The following is an 18,254-nucleotide window of genomic DNA, read 5'->3' as shown; positions in this document are numbered from 1 at the left end:
TAAGATTACACATGGAATCTTGACCTAATAATACTTAGTAATCCAAGCAGTTTGTGACTTTTTTACCCCTCTGTCAAAGGTTTTACCTTCTTCACTGCATACATTACCATTGTATTTATATTCCAAAGGTAGTCCTGGCCACTGGTTTCATGGTCATTCTCTATTACATCTTGTACCATTACTTGCACAGCCTTTTCAACCTCGGCTTGCAGTTCCAGCCAAAATTCTTTGTTCTCTGCAGTTCTTGCATCTCATCCAAGCCATTTAACTTATGCTTAGCTGGTCTTGGATTTTTTTACACTTTGGTGATAGCGCCAGTCCTGCGATGTTCTGCTCTGACCACTTTAACTGCAAAAGTGGTTACTTAAACTGTTCTTGATCTTGTTCTTCCTTTGGCAAAGTGTCAAGATTTGCTTTGCTGCATCTGCTGTCAGTCTGTACGTGTGAGAAACGTAAGGACTCTAACCTATGTGATGGTTTTCCAGTATTTTTAAAAATAAATTGACTTACATCTTTGGCTAGTGTAGAAAGGACATTTGGATAAGTTAGATGGAAACAAGGCAAAACAAGGCATAAATGTGCAATTTATTTCAGTTTGTGCTAACATCATGCAATGTTTTGATTACTTAAGAGAGCAGTTGATCCACATGTGACAGGCATGTTAAATTGTGTCAGTTGATCTCTGATATTTCTACTGGGACTTGAATATTTCCCCTGGAACGGGGGAGAGTGAAGATGAGCCCAATATGTACTTCCATGTTTTGTTGTCACAGAAGGTGGTTTCCATGCCAATTAGAATTTCTCCTGAAAAGTTGGCAGCGGCACAATCACAGCATGTATTAACTTACACTAGCAAAACAGAATGCTTTGTGTGAAATCTCTGCATTTGGAGCTTGCTTCCTTATGAAAAGTCTCTCTTCACAGACTGGTAGAAATAGAAAATGAGGGAGCTTTGAGTATGACTTCCATCGAGTGTAACTGCTTCTTTTTAATTGCAGCAGTTACTTTTTTACTATTACTTGTTGATCTGAGAGCAAGTGTGAGGGAGGAATTGAGAGAGAAGTGGAGTATGGAGAACTTTGCCTGCTTTTTGTTTTCTGTAGCTGAGCTTTATCCTTCATCAAATCCCTCTTGAGTCTGTGTGACATCATGTTCTTTAACTGCTTAGTATTTGCTCGCTTCATAGCAAGCAGTTATGCTTCAGTAACCACAGCCTCTTGATTGACCTTGTGCTGTGTTGTGTCACAGTTCTTGCCACTCATCACCTACACTCTTTGTAGGTCAGAGCTACCAAAAGTGTTACACTATAGGCGCCATCTGTCTTTCTAGACTTACTATGGAATAACTAATGATCTAGCTGATCATAAGTTAAAATTCTCCGTTGAATAGTTGTAAGATGCTAACTAAACATTATGCCCCATGCTCATTGCATAATATATAAGACAAGCCAAGCCCATCATTCTCCACGTAGCTGGTGGTGTGCTGCAAATGCCACCTTCCAATGGATGTCTGGTGGAGTGGCAAGGGCTCACCACCCCTTTGCTTTTGCTCCAGCACAGATGTTTTGAGCTGTACAAGATAAGGGTGTTTGGATCTGAGCTGCCAGGAGGCACCTCCACGTGGGCTGGCTGCCTGTGTGCCCCGCTCTGGGCTCTGGCTTTCCAGGGAGTCAGGAACTAGAGGCTGAGGCATGGTGAGAAGGAACAGATGGGTGTGACTGGGGCAGAAGGCAAGGACTAGAGTGCAAAGGTGACCGGTGGGCGCATGGGAGGCAGGCGAGGGATGAGAGGGGCAGATGGTTGTGATTCATTCAGCCGGTGTAACAAGCATTTGTTACGTGTTTGGGGAAAGTCTGACAGGAAGCGTAAAACGCTTCCAGAAAACTCTATCTGCAGTTAGTGCTTCGAAAATGGAATATAATTTGAAAAAGCAGAAGGATTTGCTTCCAGTTTTGTAGCTGTTCATGACCCAAAGAGCAAACTGCTTCACTGGGCACAACAAGAGAAACTAAAGCTGGAAGTCCTATTATGTGATCTGCATTTCCCTCAGAGCAAGATCACATTTGAGTCATGTTTTCCATCCTTGAGTACCGAGGCACTTCAGGCTTAATTTCAGAGGTGTCTCAGATGACTCGACTCACCTGCAGATAGAGGGATCTGATCACTCTGGCATTTTTCATCTGTTCTGTTCTTCACACTCCACTGGCATTCCAAGAATGACGTGACTAGTGCAGGACTGACCAAGTCCAGCTAAGAGCTGCAGTCCTCTGCAGCAGGACCTCCTAGACATAATCAAACCACATCTTTTCTCCTCAACTAACAGGAGCATCATCGATACCCCCAGCACCGCCACCGCCGCCCCTGCCACCAGCAGCTCCTCCTCCTCCAAGTACAGAGGTGCCAACGCAGCCAAGCCCACAGCCCGATGTCAACGCAAGCCGAGGAGCCTTACTCAGCTCCATTCAAAACTTTCAGAAAGGAACTCTGAAGAAAACACAGACCTGTGATTACAGTGCTCCCAGGATCAGCTGAGGCCACAGCTCACACCAGGGTTTAATTCCCTCTTTCCTTCCTGTGCTGTTTGGGAACAAGACCCTCCCAACTGGTGACCGATCCTCCAGCATATAGCAGCTAATCACGCTGTAGCTCCATTTACCCCTATTTCAGCTCTTCTGGAGTAGCAGCACTACCCTGTCTGAATTGCGTTGCCATGCTATGCTAAGTACTCCATTCTTTTTTTTGATTTCAAGAACTTTGTTCTCTGCTTACAGTTTCGGGCTTACAGAAATTTCTATACAGCCAAATAAAAACCCAAAAATAGGAATGACCATGATCATGGTGAATTAATGCATTTTTTTTCCAGCTCTATTCCACCCCTTCTTTTAAATGACAGGAACGCAGTTTTAGCCTGCTCAGTTTTCCAACACTTTTCATGTGCTTGTTACTCATCTAAATTCTTGCTGCATTGAATCAGCAAGTTTTGTTTCAGATAATCCACCATCCTCCTCCCCCTCTAAACCCTTAAAGCGTACTGCACAGGGTGAGGGAACTGAAGAATTAAATCTTATTCTCAGCATATTTGCTGGAGTAAAAATGCAATTTCATTAGACTTGTTTAAGTGGACATCTTACCTGTAACTCTAAGGGAAAGTGTTTTTAAATGGGGAAATGGTTGAAATGGGCGTTAATAGGGCGCTGAGATAATATTCTTGATATAGTTAAATGCAAAGTTACATCAAGTCAATTCTACAGCTTCAAGTTTATTGAAAGATCCTTTTTGATTTAAAACCTTAAACAAATTGCACTTTAAAGGATTATAGATAATCCATTTTTTTAAATTCAAGTACATTAGTGTTTGTTACTATGCAGAGAATGTCTGTACAAAGTTTCATGTAACCTGTGATATTCAGTCGTTTTTATTAAAATGTTAATGGAATTCCTTTGGCAGCGTGGTGGTGGCTGTGTTCAGCTAGGACTGCACCTGCAAGCCAGACTTCCCATGAGCCTAAGAGCACTTCTGCTAAAGGAAATACTCTGAAAGGTATTGCTGGCCCTTAATTGAAGGAGGTCTGCTCTCAGGGGCAAGTATCGCCTCTCCAAGGGTTTGGTGGACAAGCAGCCTGCTGGGCAGACAGGCCAAGCTGCACTGCAGACTCGGCTAGGCAGCTGTCACTCTGGCCTCCAAGATTTAAATTCTTGAATTTCTCTTCTGTGCCAGAAGCTGCTGAACAAAACCTAGCAGAGCTCTCCCTGCCTGTCCAGTCAGGACAAACCCCTCAGCTAAATCCTGCTGTGTGGTGCTCTGCTCAAAGGCTGCTGCAGCCGCTTCTCAGCTCTTCAAACACAATCTACACAACTGCTTCAGCCCCAGCGTCGGTGAGTCTGAATGAAATAAGTTATTTGGCACTGTAACAGCTATAGTTTGAACATGCCCTTGTCAGCCCATTGGATGACTTTTAAAAACCCAGATACATAAAGCAAAGCATCTGGGCAAGTATTTTGTTATCACTGTATGTGGCAGTTAGTGAAAAAAAGTAGGTACTGTTTCCCATCACACACTCAAGAGGATCACAGTCTTTATTTAAGCTCCTGTGCAGACCCCTTCCTGCATGATTGGAGTGCTCTTCAAACTAAACACGTCAGCCATCTCTTAACCCACACCACAGGCTTCCAATGTGGGTAGTTGAGTTAAATGTTGAACTGAAAAGCAAGGCTTCACCCGCTCCAGTCTGATCATTCACCTTTAATAAGCCTCATGACCATGGGCTCTGAGAGAGCTGTACAGCATTCCAGGGCTGGACTCCAGGGACCCCTCTTGCTTACTGCAGTTCTTCACTCAGGCAGTTTAATGCAGCTGGTCTGGTAATTACAAGCCAAGCAGAAACAGAGGATTTTTACCTCAATCTGAATTTAGAATGGGACTTGTCCACCTACAGTACCACAAACCCACCTGTACTGTTGAACAAACAAACATGACCACATTACACTGTTGCTTATATGAAGTGTGGCTTAGAGGGTAACCCCATATAAATACCCTAGGGGGTCACTGTACTTCCCCCACTGTACAAAAGTTCACGTAGCTATAGAACAGAAGTTACGCATACAGCTTGCCCTACACCACTGATACAAGCATGACTTTAAAATGTGTATTTACAACTTAGATATTTAATGTTTTCTTCACTGCAAATATTATATCCTTCACTTGAGGTATGCAGTTATCTTCTAAAATTTTTGCGTAAGGCATTGGAACATCTGCACCAGTAACACGCACGGCTGGAGCGTCCAGGTAGTTAAAGGCAGGTCCTGAAACAGAAAAGAGTGGTCAGGTTGCCATGTGCTATGGGTTTTCTCTCAATTCTATTTCTGAACCTTAAACAATTTTGTTCCCAGAGCTCTAACATTCCAGTGAGTGCTGTTCCTGCTCTTTTATCTTCATGTACTGTGGTTTAGACAAAAAGCTTCTATCCTGCTTCTCCCACAGTGGGATAAGCATTACTTGCAGCAGAGGATGAGTGGGATCCACTGTGATAATCTCTACAGCAAGACAGCTAGGCTCAAGATCCTTAGATATAACCCCCTCACTTTGCCTTCATCTGGCTTTATCAGGAAGTTGTCAGGATTTAGACTAAGGAATAAGATCGACACATATACTGCAAAACTTGGTACCTTCCATAATCCTGGCACAGATTTCAGCTCCTACTCCAAATTGTGGCCAGCCGCCTTCCACAGTTACAAGATGGTTTGTCTTTACAACGCTGGCTTCCACTGTTTCAATATCCATTGGTCGAATGGTACGCAGATTTATAACCTGGAGGGGAACACGTAGGGACTGTGTGAGTTTTGCTGTGGTCTGAGCCTGTCAGTTACCACCGTTTGGGTACAGTGCCCTTTAGCACTTTTTTTAATCTGTTTTAACTTGAATACAAGATTTAAGAGTTAATAAAATTTCTAACGATTTATTCTGGCAGAGACTGCTCACAACAGTTCTTGGTGGCTCTTGGGAAATCCCAGATTGGCGAGTCTCGCTATATCAAGATACAACCATACTAATACATACTGTCATTGTTCTGCTCACCAGACAGTTGGGTCAATCTGAAAATCGTTAGTTCTGTGTTAATTTTGTGATGAAAAGGTGAAATTCAGAAACGTGAAATGCACATGCTGGTAAGGCATTTACAAATATAAGCAGCTCAAAGCTATTACGCTGAATTTTGCAGCACCTGAACAAGAAGACCCTCTGCATTTTTCTCTACTTCAGGAAAAGAAAAAAGCAACAGAAACCCCACCTACCTCACACTCTACACCTTCTTTGGCAAGTACAGCAGCTGCTTCCAAACAGTGCCCAACAGGTCTTGAGTGTGACACTAACGTAACATGAGTTCCTGGAACAGAAAAAGCATGACAAAAGAAAAAAACTTCAAGAATTAAAGCTTTTTTCTGGACCTTGAGGTCTTTTCAAGGTAAAGTTAGGATTCTCTTGTAAATTTAAGTTCCTTACGTATATTTTAAGTGGTGAGTATTCCACACCCATACATGAACAGTGGTAGTGGAAGGACTATGCTGACAAACTTTATCCTTTAATTCAGGGAACTGAAGAGATGTTTAATATAGTTTTCAGATCATCATTTTCAAACATTCACATAAATTCAGTGGTGAATTATGAACAAATGGGGCTGAAATATTACAATGATCTCTTTCTGCATTTTTTGACATACATACTAAAGTGATCATCACCTTCTCCATCTCTACTACAGAGAAAATCCTACAGAAGGGTAGACTTTGAGATACAGAGAATCAGGTGATCTTTCTTTATATGGGTAACAGAACAATAAAATGTACTACATTTGAACACTTAACATTGAAATACTTTCCTGTACCCCATAAGAGCAGCATGCTGAATAGCTAAGATATTAAAAAACTCCCCAAGCACTTCAGTTAATAAGGAAACAAACTGTATCTTTGGCTTACCTTCCCTTTCTATTTTAGCTTTTCCAATTGGAACAAGGAAATCCTTTGACTGTGCCTGTTCAGACATTTCAAAGGGAACACCATACAGTAATTCATTTTCCAGCATCACAACTAGAAGAAAACATACTTAGATTAATGCATACATCTGCAGGCACTGGACTAATGATGAGAAGTACTGCAATAGACAGATCAATACACAAAGCCCACCCAGGTAACAAGGACTTGAGTTCAGCCTGGGAGTAGCAGCTAAATAATAAATAAATAAAAATCCCAATCATTACTTCAATGCTGAATTATTTAAAAAATTGTCTAAAATCAGTCTTAAACGAGATCAGATAGTTGACTTTTGGTAGATGACAGTAGAATCACTAGTTTTAGAAAGGTCTTAAGATTTTTCATGCACGTTTGTGAGAAATAAAGACAAAGACTGCATTACTTTTAATGAATGACATTTGTGCAAATTTAATGATCTATAAAAATGAGTTTTATATATAGACGCTGCACATGCAGGAACTCCTCCTGCCTCATCTGCATCCTTTTTAACCCCTCTATGACAGAGTCATAAATACTTCTAAGTTACCCAGAGTGGCACTAAAGACACGCAGCTGGTAACAGCACAAAATCAGCCTGCTGCCAGCGGGCAAGTGACTGTTAGGAAAAGAATAAATATTTCTGCGCCTCTGCAAGTACCTTAAAGCTGCAGTAAAGCAACCTAAAGCGTTTTGGAGTTTAACAATCTTTTTTTAGGTGGTTGTTTTAAATGAGGCAGGAGGGGAAGACACATTTTTTTCAGAATCAAGTGCTAGGTATTGCCATGATCTGCCTGCGTTCACCTGGATTATCATCGCGGATCGATGCTTTCAGCAGACCCTTGGCATCTTCTGAGCTCCAAGGACTAACAACTTTCAGTCCCGGGCAGTGCCCGTACCAAGCCGCAAAGCACTGCGAGTGCTGAGCGGCGACTCCCGCGGATGCCCCGTTGGGTCCCCGGAAGACGATGGGAACGGCGATGGAGCCCGCAGACATGTAGCAGGTCTTGGCAGCAGAGTTTATAACCTGATCGATCGCTTGCATGGAGAAGTTGAACGTCATGAATTCACAGACCGGTCTCAACCCCGCCTGTTTGATATATCAAAGTATATTTTAGTACATCTCGGCGCATAGCAAGTTTATTTTAAGGGTTTAATTGGGAGTAACGGAATGTAAATTTACAAACCATGGCAGCACCGACCGCTATGCCCGTGAAGCCCATCTGAAAGGGAAGGAAACCAAGGGTAAGAGCGGGGAGCAGCCTGCGAAGGGACGGCCAGGGCAGGGTGTGGGGGCAGCCTCACCTCCGATATCGGGGTGTCGATCACCCTCTTGTCCCCGTACTTCTTCCAGAGCCCCCTGGAGATCTGCAGGGCAGAGGAGGGGGGTCAGGGCCCGCCCGAGGCTCCCGCCCGCCCCGGGAACGGCGGCCACGCACCTTGTAGGCGCCGTCGTACTGGGCCACCTCCTCGCCCAGCAGGAAAACGCGCTCGTCCCGCTCCAGCTCCTCGTCCAGCGCCTGGTTCAGCGCGTCCCGCACCGTCACCTGCGAGACACGGGCAGGCGGGCAGGACGCGGGGGCGCGGCCCCGCGCCGCCCCTCGCCGCCCCCGCGCGCTTCCCCCAGCCCCTCTCTGCCGGCCCCGCTACCTGGATGGCGGCGGGCGCGGAGAGGCGGATCCCGCGGCGCTGCTGGACGAGCGGCCGCCCTGCGGAGAGGCCCCGCCGCGCCAGGAGCCGCAGCGCCGCCGCAGCCGCCATCTTGGCCGTGTCCTCTACCGCGGGGCCGCGCCGCACACGTGACAGGGAGGCCACGCCCCTTTGCGCCACACGTGACGATGAGGCCACGCCCCCAGGGCGACACGTCACGGTTAGGTCCCGCCTTCATACCACGTGACGATGAAAACACACCCCTCTCGCTGCCCCGCGGTGGTGAGGCCGCGCCCCAGTGATCGCGAGACCACACCCGCCGCGCCACATGTGACTTCGCGGCCCCGCCCCAGCACGGCGCGCGCGCCGCCCGAACTCTCGCGAGAGCTCCGTCTCGCGGCGGGATGCGCGGCCCTTCGCGCGCCACTTCCGGTCCCCCTGTGGCGGCGGCGGCGGCGGCCGGGCCCGCCGGGAGGCCCCGCGCCCCGACCCCCGCGCTGCCCGGGAGGCGCATGGCTCGGGCTCCAGCGCCCCGCCCGCGGCCACGGCTTCGCCCTCCGGAGACGGGGCTGCCCGGGCCGCGCCCCTCCCAGCCCCGCCGGTGACGCCGCGGCGGCCGCAGGGCCGAGGCGGGCCCGAGCGCGGCCACCGGGCCGCGGGCCCTGAAGCGAACGGGGGCGGTGCCGGGGGTGGGGCGGCCCGGGCGGGGCTTGGCTGGGACGCACCCTCGCTCCGCCCCCGCCCGCGCCGGCGGCTCGGCTCCGGGATCGCCTGCAGTCGCCGTCGCCGCCGCCGCTGCTGCTGCTGCCGCCACCGGGCTCTGTCGCCGCGCCGGGAGCTGCGCCCGTGAGTGCCGGGCCGGGGCCGCGGGGCCTGCCCTGGCTCCGGGCAGCGCGGAGGGGCCGGGTGCCCGCGGCCCGGGGCGGGTGGGGTGCTCGGACCATGTTGGGGAGCGCGTTGAGGCCGCGTCCCGGGCGGGGGCGAAAGGGCTGGGCTCCCGGTGCCTTTTCGGAGCCGGGGGAGGGCTGCGGGGCCCCGGTGTTAGGGTGGGGAGGGGACAGCCGGTGCGCGGGTCCTGCTCCCGGTTGGGCTGGGGAGGGGAGCCGTGGTGGGAGCCAGGGCGCCCAGCGCGGATCTCTAGCAGGAAGGGTCTGGAATATGCGGGTCCCACCCTGCGCTGGGAGGGAGTGGGTCCTCCTGGCCCACCGGGGAGAGGAGGCAGAGTTGGGACGCTGGTTTAGGGCGAGGGTGTGGCCTCGGGTCACTGACAGGGGGGAGGCAGAATGTCTGGGTTCGTTTCCAGCATCTTTGCTGAATCATTGTGATCCTGGGGAGTGTTCTTCTACAGTGAGTTCTCTGGCTTTTCTGTGATGGAAACAGATGCTTCCCAGCTCCAGATGCAGGCTTGGGTCCCCTCTTTGGCCAGGGGTCACGAGAAGGATTTCTGCCCTTTTCTTGCCGTTGCTGCTCGGTCCGTGCATGTGCTGGTATGTGCAGGGAGACTCGGTGTTTCTGACACTTCTCCAAAGCCGTCTGGACACGTTTCCATGCGCAGACAGCTACCTGTTAGTTTCCCAGCAGCAATGTATGTGGGTAAAACCCAACTGTTGTCACAGGTGCTGAAAGCCTGGGTGGCTTGGATTCCTGCAGCAGCACAAGGCTACATGCAAGGGTCTTTCAGCTCTCATGAGAGGAGGGCCAAAGCAACATGGGCATTTCAAGCCAGTAGCAGTTCAAATAAAAGTCTGGAACCTGAACTTAAAACGAGGATGTTGTAGAGCTCCTCAGGGGAGGGAAGGAAACTCAGGAGCTTGGAATTTACAGTGAAGCAATTAGACATAAAGAGTGAAAATGCTGAGTGGTTGGTGTGAGCATTCTTCCTTCCTGCCTGAGGTGAGGACTAAGTAAAAAGCAACTAAAGACACGCAAGAACTAACTTAGTTTTTAATAAACTACATTAGTCGTTATAAACTTGACATGTGTAGAAGGTGGTGAATACTTTCTTTAGTGAAGCTGATCTGAATTACCAGAAGATTCAGTAATGAGTTGTTTTAAGAACTTGCCTCCTCTTTGGTTAGGGTAGCACATTGCTGTATCCTCGTGGTTTTGTTCTGCAGACTATAGCTTTGCTGTACGGTGTGGTGGAGTACAGTAATCACTGATGCTAGCTTAGATTTTGTCCATTCGGGTGAGTCACCAATAATGAATTACAATAAAAACTCACTTTTCAATATTATGAGTGGCTGGGGGATAGAGAGGCTGTCTGTGTGCAGCACAACTGTGCTGGGGGACAGGAGTTCCTTTTTATCATCTTTGGACATTGAAGTGTGAGAGGCAGGGAGCTCACTAAGTGGGCGAGTAGCTTGAAATACCAGGTATATTTATCTGTTTAAGTAGAGTCCTGTTTTTGCTCTTTTTAATTTTTAAGTTGCCAGGGGTAGAATTCCTGTCGACTCTGGACTGGCCTACAAATCTAAGGTAATTGATGTTAAACAGTTTGTGTTGCAATATTGATACCAAACTGTCCATTAAAGACTAGTGCTGTAGTATATTCTTTAATTCTTTTGTTGGAAAAACTAGATGGAACTAGTGCCTCTTGACTTTTAACTCATAGGTGTATTTCTGCCTCTCCTTTAAGTAGCTGTGTATGACACACAGTATGATTTTCTCCAGGTGCAGTGTGTAGCCTGTGGCCTTGACCAGATGCAGTGCAGACACTTGGCAGTGCTGCTGACATCTCCTGGGCCTGTCCTGAGCCCGTGTGTGTATGTTTGTTCACAGATGCAGATGTGCAGCTGACTCTCACTTGCTTTCTCTGAATTTCACCTTGCAAAATGGTTGCATGTTAGCAGTTCTGTTCTGGGAGAAGCCCTGCTGAAGTTAATGGGACTACCTGTTGCAGTAGTGTTGCTGGTGAATAGCCTTGTAATCCTCTGAGTCATAATACGTGAAATGAGAGGGAACAGTTTATAAATGCAGGTGTCCAATTTGGTGTATTAAGTATGAAATGATGACTTGAGCACTTTTCTTCAAAGGTGCTCGCTTCTCATTGTACCTTTCTAGTTTTGGATGTGCTTGGTGCTGGCCTGTGGCAGCAGCTATGATGACCGTGCTGACGCTGCCCGTCTTCTCCCTGCTTGAAGAAGCAGCTTAAACGAAAGCAGGACTGTGGTTTGACACAATCAGCGTGCTTCTCTCACCACAGAACCATGTCCAGTTTCGCTTAAATGGTGTCAGCAGTTTGTCTGGCTGAGTTTCATCTTAACTGAATGTTTGTTACAGTTATTAAAGGCAGGCTGTCTTTGGATATGGCTGCATGTCCTCTGCTGTCTGGATGTGAGTAGCCACTTTAGTGAGGCTGTCCCTGGGTGTGGTATGTTGTTGTGTGACCCAGGGACAAGACCTGGCTTGAGGCTGCCCATCCCAGGGTATGGATGGAGCGAGCGTCTGCCCACCTGCGAGCGTCTGTGATGCATCATTATATTTCATTCAGGAAGAATTTACAGCATCATTGAAAGGGCAATCATCGTGAAGGGCATACGTCCTCACCCTTGTTGTGATGTGGTTGCTGGTCCTAAGCTCAGGTGGTACCTGAACAGAGCTGTTTCTGCTGATGAAGTTGTCTAGAAATTCCCAGGCTGATGAGGTAAGCAGGGGGTAGCTGTGATCACGCTCGAGCATTTTAACATGGCCTCCCAGTATCGTCCCTTCACCTTGTGCATCTCTTTCCAGCACTGGCTTTGCCAGGGAGGTTTGTGCGTGCTCCGTGACACTGAGTCCTTACGCAAAGAGTAGTGAAACTTCTCAATGCTGCTTATATGTTGAGGGCTGGGTTTTTTTCAGCTAATTACTCTCCTAAATTACTTGCTCTGGTGTTACTCGATGATCCGGTGGGTCTCTTCCAACCTGGTTATTCTATGATTCTATGATTCTACATAGCAGTGCTGTGATCAAAAGTTAGTTCATGCCCTCGTACAGACAGGCAGTGCCATCATTTTCTTTCTCTGATTAAAGGAAGTCTTGATTAATCTGTACTGTGAACTTAGATGCTGACCAAAATAAATAGTGTCTGTCCATCAGTTTAAATAACTGATGGACATCTCTCTTTCTGAGGAATATTCTGCATGTATAATTCAAATTAATTCTATTAAGACTGCAAATCACTTCTGTCGAAGTTTCTGTCTGGCTGCATCATTTCACTTTGAAGTGAATGTTTACCTTGAATATCAGAAACCTGTACCAGTCTCCTATGGGTTTAATGCATCCGCATGTTATACTTGACCAGAAGAACACATATAGGTGCTGGAATTTGAAAGGTGTGGCTATTGATAAAAGCTAATGAGCTGTACTTGAATGACAATTCCAAATAAAGAAAACCTGAATGAATTCACTTCTTGATTTGTGAGCAGTTAAAAAAAAATAATTACAGAGGTTGGCAAAAGAGCTGGCGTTCCAGGTTTATCTGCTGTTGGGGGGTGGATGTGCTTTAATGTATTTTCTTGAGGCATGCTCTGTCTCTAATTTGTAAAAATAGGATCCTGGTACGACTAGTTCTGTATCTTAGTATTCCTCAGTCTTTTGTTGTCTGACCTCATGATTTTCATATCCCGTTTCTTGGATTTTTTCTGCTCTCCAATGCAGCTGAGGCTGTGCTCATGCTGCTAGCCCCTGAAGGTCTGATCTGCCAGACGCTGTTGTACCCAGGCTGTGGATTTGGGCAGGGTAGCTGGACCCAGAGAGGTGGGATGTGCTGCCTTGTTCTGTGGTGAATGAGGTTGACCTTGTTTGCTAGGAATGAGAAGGGAAAGTAATTGTTTTGGTTGGGAATTAACTGTGGACCTTCAGTTGCTTTGGAATGTAGGGCTCTGGCTCAGCTAAATCTTCATGCTGCTTTTGGCTGGGTGACTGTGTGTGTTGAAGTTTGCTAGTAAAGAGGATGGGAGCAGAAGTTTTGGTAATTGTGTGATCTTTAAGATATAAAAATAAACAAAGCTGAGAAGTTGTACCCTTCTTAAAACAGACTGACCTAAATTTTCAGCAGCTCTAGCAGAGGGACAGGCTCTGAGTAGGGATAGAGGCTTACTGATGACTGGCTTCTCTGTCCGTGCATCGCTTGGCGTGGTTGACAGGCTACCTTTGGAAAAGTCTGTTGGTGTCTGGGGTCGTTCGCTGTTCCCCCTGCCAGAGCCTCAAGTTGCACAACCTGTGCTGTGGATTTCCCTTGCCATGCTCGTGTGGAGAGAGTCTCCTTGTTATGCAAGTCAGCAGTTCAGCATCTTCTGGGAAAGAACGGCATGAACCACTTCTCAAACTGCTTTTGTTGGAGCAGTGTTGAAAACGTGTTTGATGTCTTCTGGCTTGTCCCTAAAGAGATTTCTTTTGTGAGCATGTATGTGTCTGTGAAGTCCATTCGTACTCTTTGTAGATTAATGCTATCAATTGTAGTTCTCCACTACTGAATTATTAATTCCACAGTGAGATTTTTTTTTCTTCTTACTTTTCATTGACTTTCGTGCTTGATTTATTCTTCTGCAGAGTTTGAAACTGGAGCATGGGAATTTTGACTAATATTAACGGATCACATGTATGCCCTCAATGGTGGCTAAACAAACCTTTTTAAATTGGGAAAAGGACATCTGTCTTCAAAGTACTCTGTTTGCCAGGTGAAGGTAGTCCATTTGTGAATGTACATTATCCTCAGAGGCACATTGCTTGTTATTTAACAATCTGAGATGGTCAGACAGCTGGTAAAGTGATTACCCATGTGCTCCGGAGGCAGTCCTGTGGGTAGCGTGTAGGGAGAATGAGGGAAAAGCTCTTTTGTAGATTCTCCTGCTAATATGGCTTTGTAGCTGGCTGCTCTCCTGACAGAGAGCCTGCCTTTGATTAGAAAGCATTCCCCTTGGTTGTTCTTGTAGGTACTGATGGTCTGCCATGTTTTGTTCTTTGTTTTTGTGTGTGGTTTTTCCTGCAGGAAGATAATAAGAGGTGAATTGCATAGCCTTTCAGCAGCCTTCTGTTAAACTTGGAATACTACAGTTCAAGCAATTGAACAGATGGATAATGGAGACTGGGGATATATGGTAAGTGAGCTTCTGTAATTGTGCGCTGTGTGGTACAACTGAGCTTTCAAGATCCTGCGGTAAGAGTCCTTCCAGATCTGTCTTGTGTAAACCCAGAACTTCAGTCATGTGAGAAGAAAAACTGTGCTTGTTACAACAGCTTGCTCACGTTCTCAGGGGTGTTTCACCTCACTTGCTGTTTGTGGGGAGAGCTCAGATTTGTATTTCCTAGGTACAAACAGTGAGTACTTAACTGATGCCTGGAACTCACTATTACCATTTTCCTAACATAAAAAAAGCTGAAAGTAGTTTGTGCCTCCTGCATATAACTTTAAGGACTTTGTCATTTTATTAGGACTTCATAATTTTATTTATAAAGAAAAATATTTTTCCTTGTAAACCCTGTTTCCAACTAGACAAACACATCCTATTTTTCTCCTCTTCTCTTTCTCTAAACATTCTGCTGCCGTGCATATGTCTCTCTTCTCTGGCTGGCCTCAGTCCTGGTTGTTAGGGTTGGTGGCCAGATGGGATTTATGTTCCTTTCTCTCTTGCTTCCTCATGTGCTGTCTGGAAGCTGATGCAGACTGGTTTGTGTTCTGGCCCCCCTCTTCTATGCAGCATGCTAATTTGCTAATAAATATTTCTTTTTAAAGTTATAAGCTGAAAGTTATTTTTTGTTTGTTTTAATGATACCTCTTAACTGGTGCATGGATTATTTGGATTGTTAGCTCTTGGTCCTTTGTCTAAACTTGCACTGTCATCCTCTTTTGAGGGAGAGAAAGAGGCTTCAGACTTGTTCAGCTGATTTGTCTGTCTGTCTTTCTCTCTTTTTATTTTTTTTTTCTTGTTCTAGAATGAGAGACAGATTGTGAAAGTCAGGAGCACTGATAGGCCTCTGTCAGACTAACTTGTTCTTCAGGAAATCTCTGTTCTCATTTGCCCATCTGTAGAGTAGGAAAAAATTTGTTGCCCAAATGCAAAACTTGCTTCTTTGACAGTAGCTCAGTTGTTAAGATTTCCAAAGCATTCTGGAAACGCGCGTTCTGAATATTAAGTGTCATCCTGTTTAGTTGCCAGTTGTGCCTTGTTGCTAGGTCGCTTGGATTTATTCGTGTTCAAACACCTCTTGAAGGCTTGGAATGGGAGAAGCGTGAGTCTCTCCAGAGCCTGCAGGTTTCAAACCATATTTGCTCTGCGTGTCGGTGAGGTGATCGAATCTTCTTGTGGTGGCTTGATAAACTCTGCAATTTCTCTCTTTCTAGATGACTGATCCAGTCACGCTAAATGTGGGTGGACACATGTATACGACCTCCCTCACAACTCTAACGAGATATCCTGACTCAATGCTTGGGGCCATGTTCAGGGGAGACTTCCCCACTGCCAGGGACTCTCAGGGCAATTACTTTATTGACAGAGATGGACCACTTTTCCGTTATGTTCTTAACTTTTTAAGGACCTCAGAGCTCACTTTGCCACTGGACTTCAAGGAGTTTGACCTACTTCGTAAGGAGGCGGACTTCTATCAGATTGAACCACTAATTCAGTGTCTTAATGACCCCAAGCCGCTGTATCCTGTGGATACCTTTGAGGAGGTGGTGGAGCTGTCCAGCACCCGCAAGCTTTCCAAGTACTCCAACCCAGTGGCTGTAATCATCACGCAGCTCACGATCACAACAAAAGTCCATTCATTACTGGAAGGCATTTCAAACCACTTCACGAAGTGGAATAAGCATATGATGGACACCAGGGACTGCCAGGTTTCCTTCACTTTTGGGCCGTGCGATTATCACCAGGAAGTGTCGCTCAGAGTCCATCTGATGGAGTACATCACGAAGCAAGGCTTCACGATTAGGAATACCAGAGTTCATCATATGAGCGAGCGTGCCAATGAAAACACAGTGGAGCACAACTGGACTTTCTGTAGACTGGCACGGAAAACAGATGACTGATTCTAACTCCAGGAGCCACTTCAGTGATTAGCAACTTAGTTGGACAGTATCCCTGAGAGAGTCTGGATTTTGATTAAAGCAACAATGTGGGCTTTTTTTATACAACTATTTATTGTTTATCAGTAAGGACTGGAGGAGTTTCGTTCTCTAGCAGCTCTGTCCTTTTGTCCTGTTCAGAAAAAAACATGCATGTGCCTGTTCTGTCAAGACACCTTTTTGTTTGAAAGAGGGAGTCCAAAGAATTAGTACAATAGGGTATTTTGTGTCATTAACACAATTCTCTGACGCAACTTAAAGTGCTAAAATTAACTCAGTTTAAATGGTTTCTAATCCAACTAATGCTACGGAACTGGGAGGAAGAAACAAACAGAATTTAAGATGCAACTGAGGAAAACCTGCTATCTTGTAGACTAATCACGTTTCTAAATCAATAAACACTATTGTAATATTCTATGAAAACAAATCCCACTCTTTAAAAGTACTTGATAAGTACAATTTCTTACAGTTATGACAACTGTTTATTTCTATGCATATAAACCAAGCAACCAAATATTATCTGTAGCCATGGAAATATGATTAGAAATGTTTATATTGGATTCTAAATGCAAAATGTCCCAGTGGTAGAATTCGTATTTTTAATGCCTGGTGCAATATTATTCCCAACTGTAATGCCTGCCAGCAAGAAGCTAATAAAAATGTGAAATACAGAATACTATTTGTATCTTTTTTGTCTTCTAGAATTCTGATACTTAAAAAACCAAAACCAACCAACCAAACAAAAAAACCCCACCCAGAATTTGGTTTTCTGTTCTACAGAGTAGTTCAAATACCCTGGGAGGGCTCTGTTCTCCTATGTTATGGATGTACTTTGTTTCTTTTTTGTCTTAATCAGTTGATTCAACTCTCCTCATTATAGAAGAAGCTTGTGTTTTGAAAACTGCTTTATGACTAACACAGGATGGCAAGTAATTGTACTGGCTAAGGGGATAGAGATGGAGGGAACCTGGAGCCTAAATGCTTGTAGCTGCCGAGTAATGTCTGGTTTGTTAGTGATTTATCTCGTGACTTTATATATGTGAAATTTTAACTGTAGTGTGCTGTTTCTGATGATGTTCAAGTCAAGGTACTTAAGTTCTGTGTTCACTCAAGTTCAATTTCGATTAGACATTTCTGCTTATCTTGGGCATTTTCTCATAGTTAATAATAGAATTTCTGATTGTGCTCTTACCTGAATACAGTTGGGAGTAAGAGTTGATACCAGTCTTGATGAATGGATCATGTTCTCCCATGAAGTACTTCTTACAAGTGTTCCCTGCTACAACTGCTTTGCTTTCTGGGCTGTGTGGACCACAGCTCTTTGGGGATGTAAGGCAGGGTATGGATTTCTATGGCAGCTGCTGGTTCTTGAAGGCAGGAGATTTCCATCCCATCTCTCACTCAGACGATCGGTCTTGGGGGTGTATCTATCTGTCATATTTTGTCTCCCCCTTTTCATACGTTGTAGGGATTTTGACTTTTGTAGTAAGAGGCATTTTAAGAGCTGTATTCTTGCTACAAGGGGGGAAAGAAAAGCTGAACTGATGAAGCTCATGAAGAGTGGTTGTTTCTTTCCTGCAACACAGGGTAAGAAGTATCTGTGTTAACTGGCATTAAACTATAATCACAAGACCTTCTTTGCAACGCTTCATTTACTAGCAAATTAATGACTGGCCTGGATCAGCCTGCCCTTTCCACAATTATTAAATATAATAATTAGAGAAGCAGTATTCCAAATAATACACTTTATTGGAGCCTAAGATTTATAGAAAGACCGTGTGAGCGTCTCTGTTAATGGGAGAGTAAATTCTGGAGACAGGAGTTTGCATCAGCATTGTCTCAGTCTTCATTAGCCAGGAATACTCCACTGCAAAGTGAGTTAAGAGCTATTTAAATTGCCTAACCAGATGTACTTTCTAATATGCTTCTTAATCTAAGAGACCAAGTTGTTCCTAGAATCCAAGGACCTTCCTTGGGATTTTTTTTCAGTAAAGTGGGAGGTTTTGCTGGGTTTTGTGTTTGCTTTTGTGTTTTGTTTGGTTTTCTTTAAGGCACTGTA

General features: G+C 45.6%; 3 protein-coding genes across 13 annotated transcripts in view; 2 read left to right on the top strand and 1 right to left on the bottom strand.

The window, feature by feature from the left end:
• The window catches only part of PXK (PX domain containing serine/threonine kinase like), a 42,493-nt gene extending 39,056 nt beyond the window's left edge, over window positions 1–3,437 (top strand). For 5 of the 9 annotated variants that reach the window (XM_069866061.1, XM_069866055.1, XM_069866054.1 and 2 more), the window contains one exon: window positions 2,323–3,437. In XM_069866061.1, coding sequence (XP_069722162.1) covers window positions 2,323–2,531 — 209 coding nt within the window. In that variant the 3' untranslated portion in view covers window positions 2,532–3,437. The remainder of the gene's footprint in view (window positions 1–2,322) is intronic. The other 4 variants (XM_069866057.1, XM_069866056.1, XR_011338219.1 and 1 more) reach the window with 3 other exon arrangements.
• A 620-nt stretch (window positions 3,438–4,057) lies between these two features.
• On the bottom strand, window positions 4,058–8,271 carry PDHB (pyruvate dehydrogenase E1 subunit beta). The gene is made up of 9 exons (XM_069866068.1): window positions 8,146–8,271; window positions 7,935–8,042; window positions 7,801–7,863; window positions 7,683–7,718; window positions 7,300–7,585; window positions 6,467–6,577; window positions 5,789–5,880; window positions 5,165–5,306; window positions 4,058–4,801 (listed from the first exon to the last, which is right to left on the bottom strand). The coding sequence occupies exons 1-9, from the start codon at window positions 8,254–8,256 to the stop codon at window positions 4,656–4,658; spliced, it is 1,095 nt and encodes a 364-aa protein (XP_069722169.1). The 5' UTR covers window positions 8,257–8,271; the 3' UTR covers window positions 4,058–4,655.
• Window positions 8,272–8,631: 360 nt separating this feature from the next.
• Window positions 8,632–16,869, top strand: KCTD6 (potassium channel tetramerization domain containing 6). Of its 3 annotated transcripts, none has more exons than XM_069866071.1 (3): window positions 8,632–8,991; window positions 14,120–14,228; window positions 15,473–16,869. In XM_069866071.1, exons 2-3 carry the CDS (start codon window positions 14,202–14,204, stop codon window positions 16,157–16,159), a joined length of 714 nt encoding a protein of 237 aa, XP_069722172.1. In that variant the 5' UTR covers window positions 8,632–8,991; window positions 14,120–14,201; the 3' UTR covers window positions 16,160–16,869. The 3 variants fall into 3 exon arrangements, with proteins under 3 accessions (XP_069722172.1, XP_069722175.1, XP_069722174.1); XM_069866074.1 differs by lacking the exon at window positions 8,632–8,991 and adding an exon at window positions 11,040–11,058; XM_069866073.1 differs by lacking the exon at window positions 8,632–8,991 and adding an exon at window positions 11,622–11,791.
• Window positions 16,870–18,254: the final 1,385 nt, after the last annotated feature.

This window comes from Phaenicophaeus curvirostris, chromosome 11, assembly GCF_032191515.1.
Source record: "Phaenicophaeus curvirostris isolate KB17595 chromosome 11, BPBGC_Pcur_1.0, whole genome shotgun sequence".
Lineage (NCBI taxonomy): Eukaryota > Metazoa > Chordata > Aves > Cuculiformes > Cuculidae > Phaenicophaeus > Phaenicophaeus curvirostris.
The sequence above is the reverse complement of the archived record's forward strand: the minus strand, read 5'-3'. Positions and strand labels throughout refer to the sequence as shown.

What these genes read in the sequence shown, in the direction of transcription:
- PDHB (XM_069866068.1), bottom strand. Translation starts at nt 8,256, where the DNA reads ATGGCGGCTGCGGCGGCGCTGCGGCTCCTGGCGCGGCGGGGCCTCTCC. An exon ending in CCGCGCCCGCCGCCATCCAG is followed by an intron (nt 8,043 to 8,145) that starts GTAGCGGGGCCG and finishes CGTGTCTCGCAG; the next exon opens with GTGACGGTGCGGGACGCGCT. An exon ending in AGCTAAAATAGAAAGGGAAG is followed by an intron (nt 5,881 to 6,466) that starts GTAAGCCAAAGA and finishes TTTCTGTTCCAG; the next exon opens with GAACTCATGTTACGTTAGTG.
- KCTD6 (XM_069866071.1), top strand. Translation starts at nt 14,202, where the DNA reads ATGGATAATGGAGACTGGGGATATATG. An exon ending in ATGGAGACTGGGGATATATG is followed by an intron (nt 14,229 to 15,472) that starts GTAAGTGAGCTT and finishes CTCTCTTTCTAG; the next exon opens with ATGACTGATCCAGTCACGCT.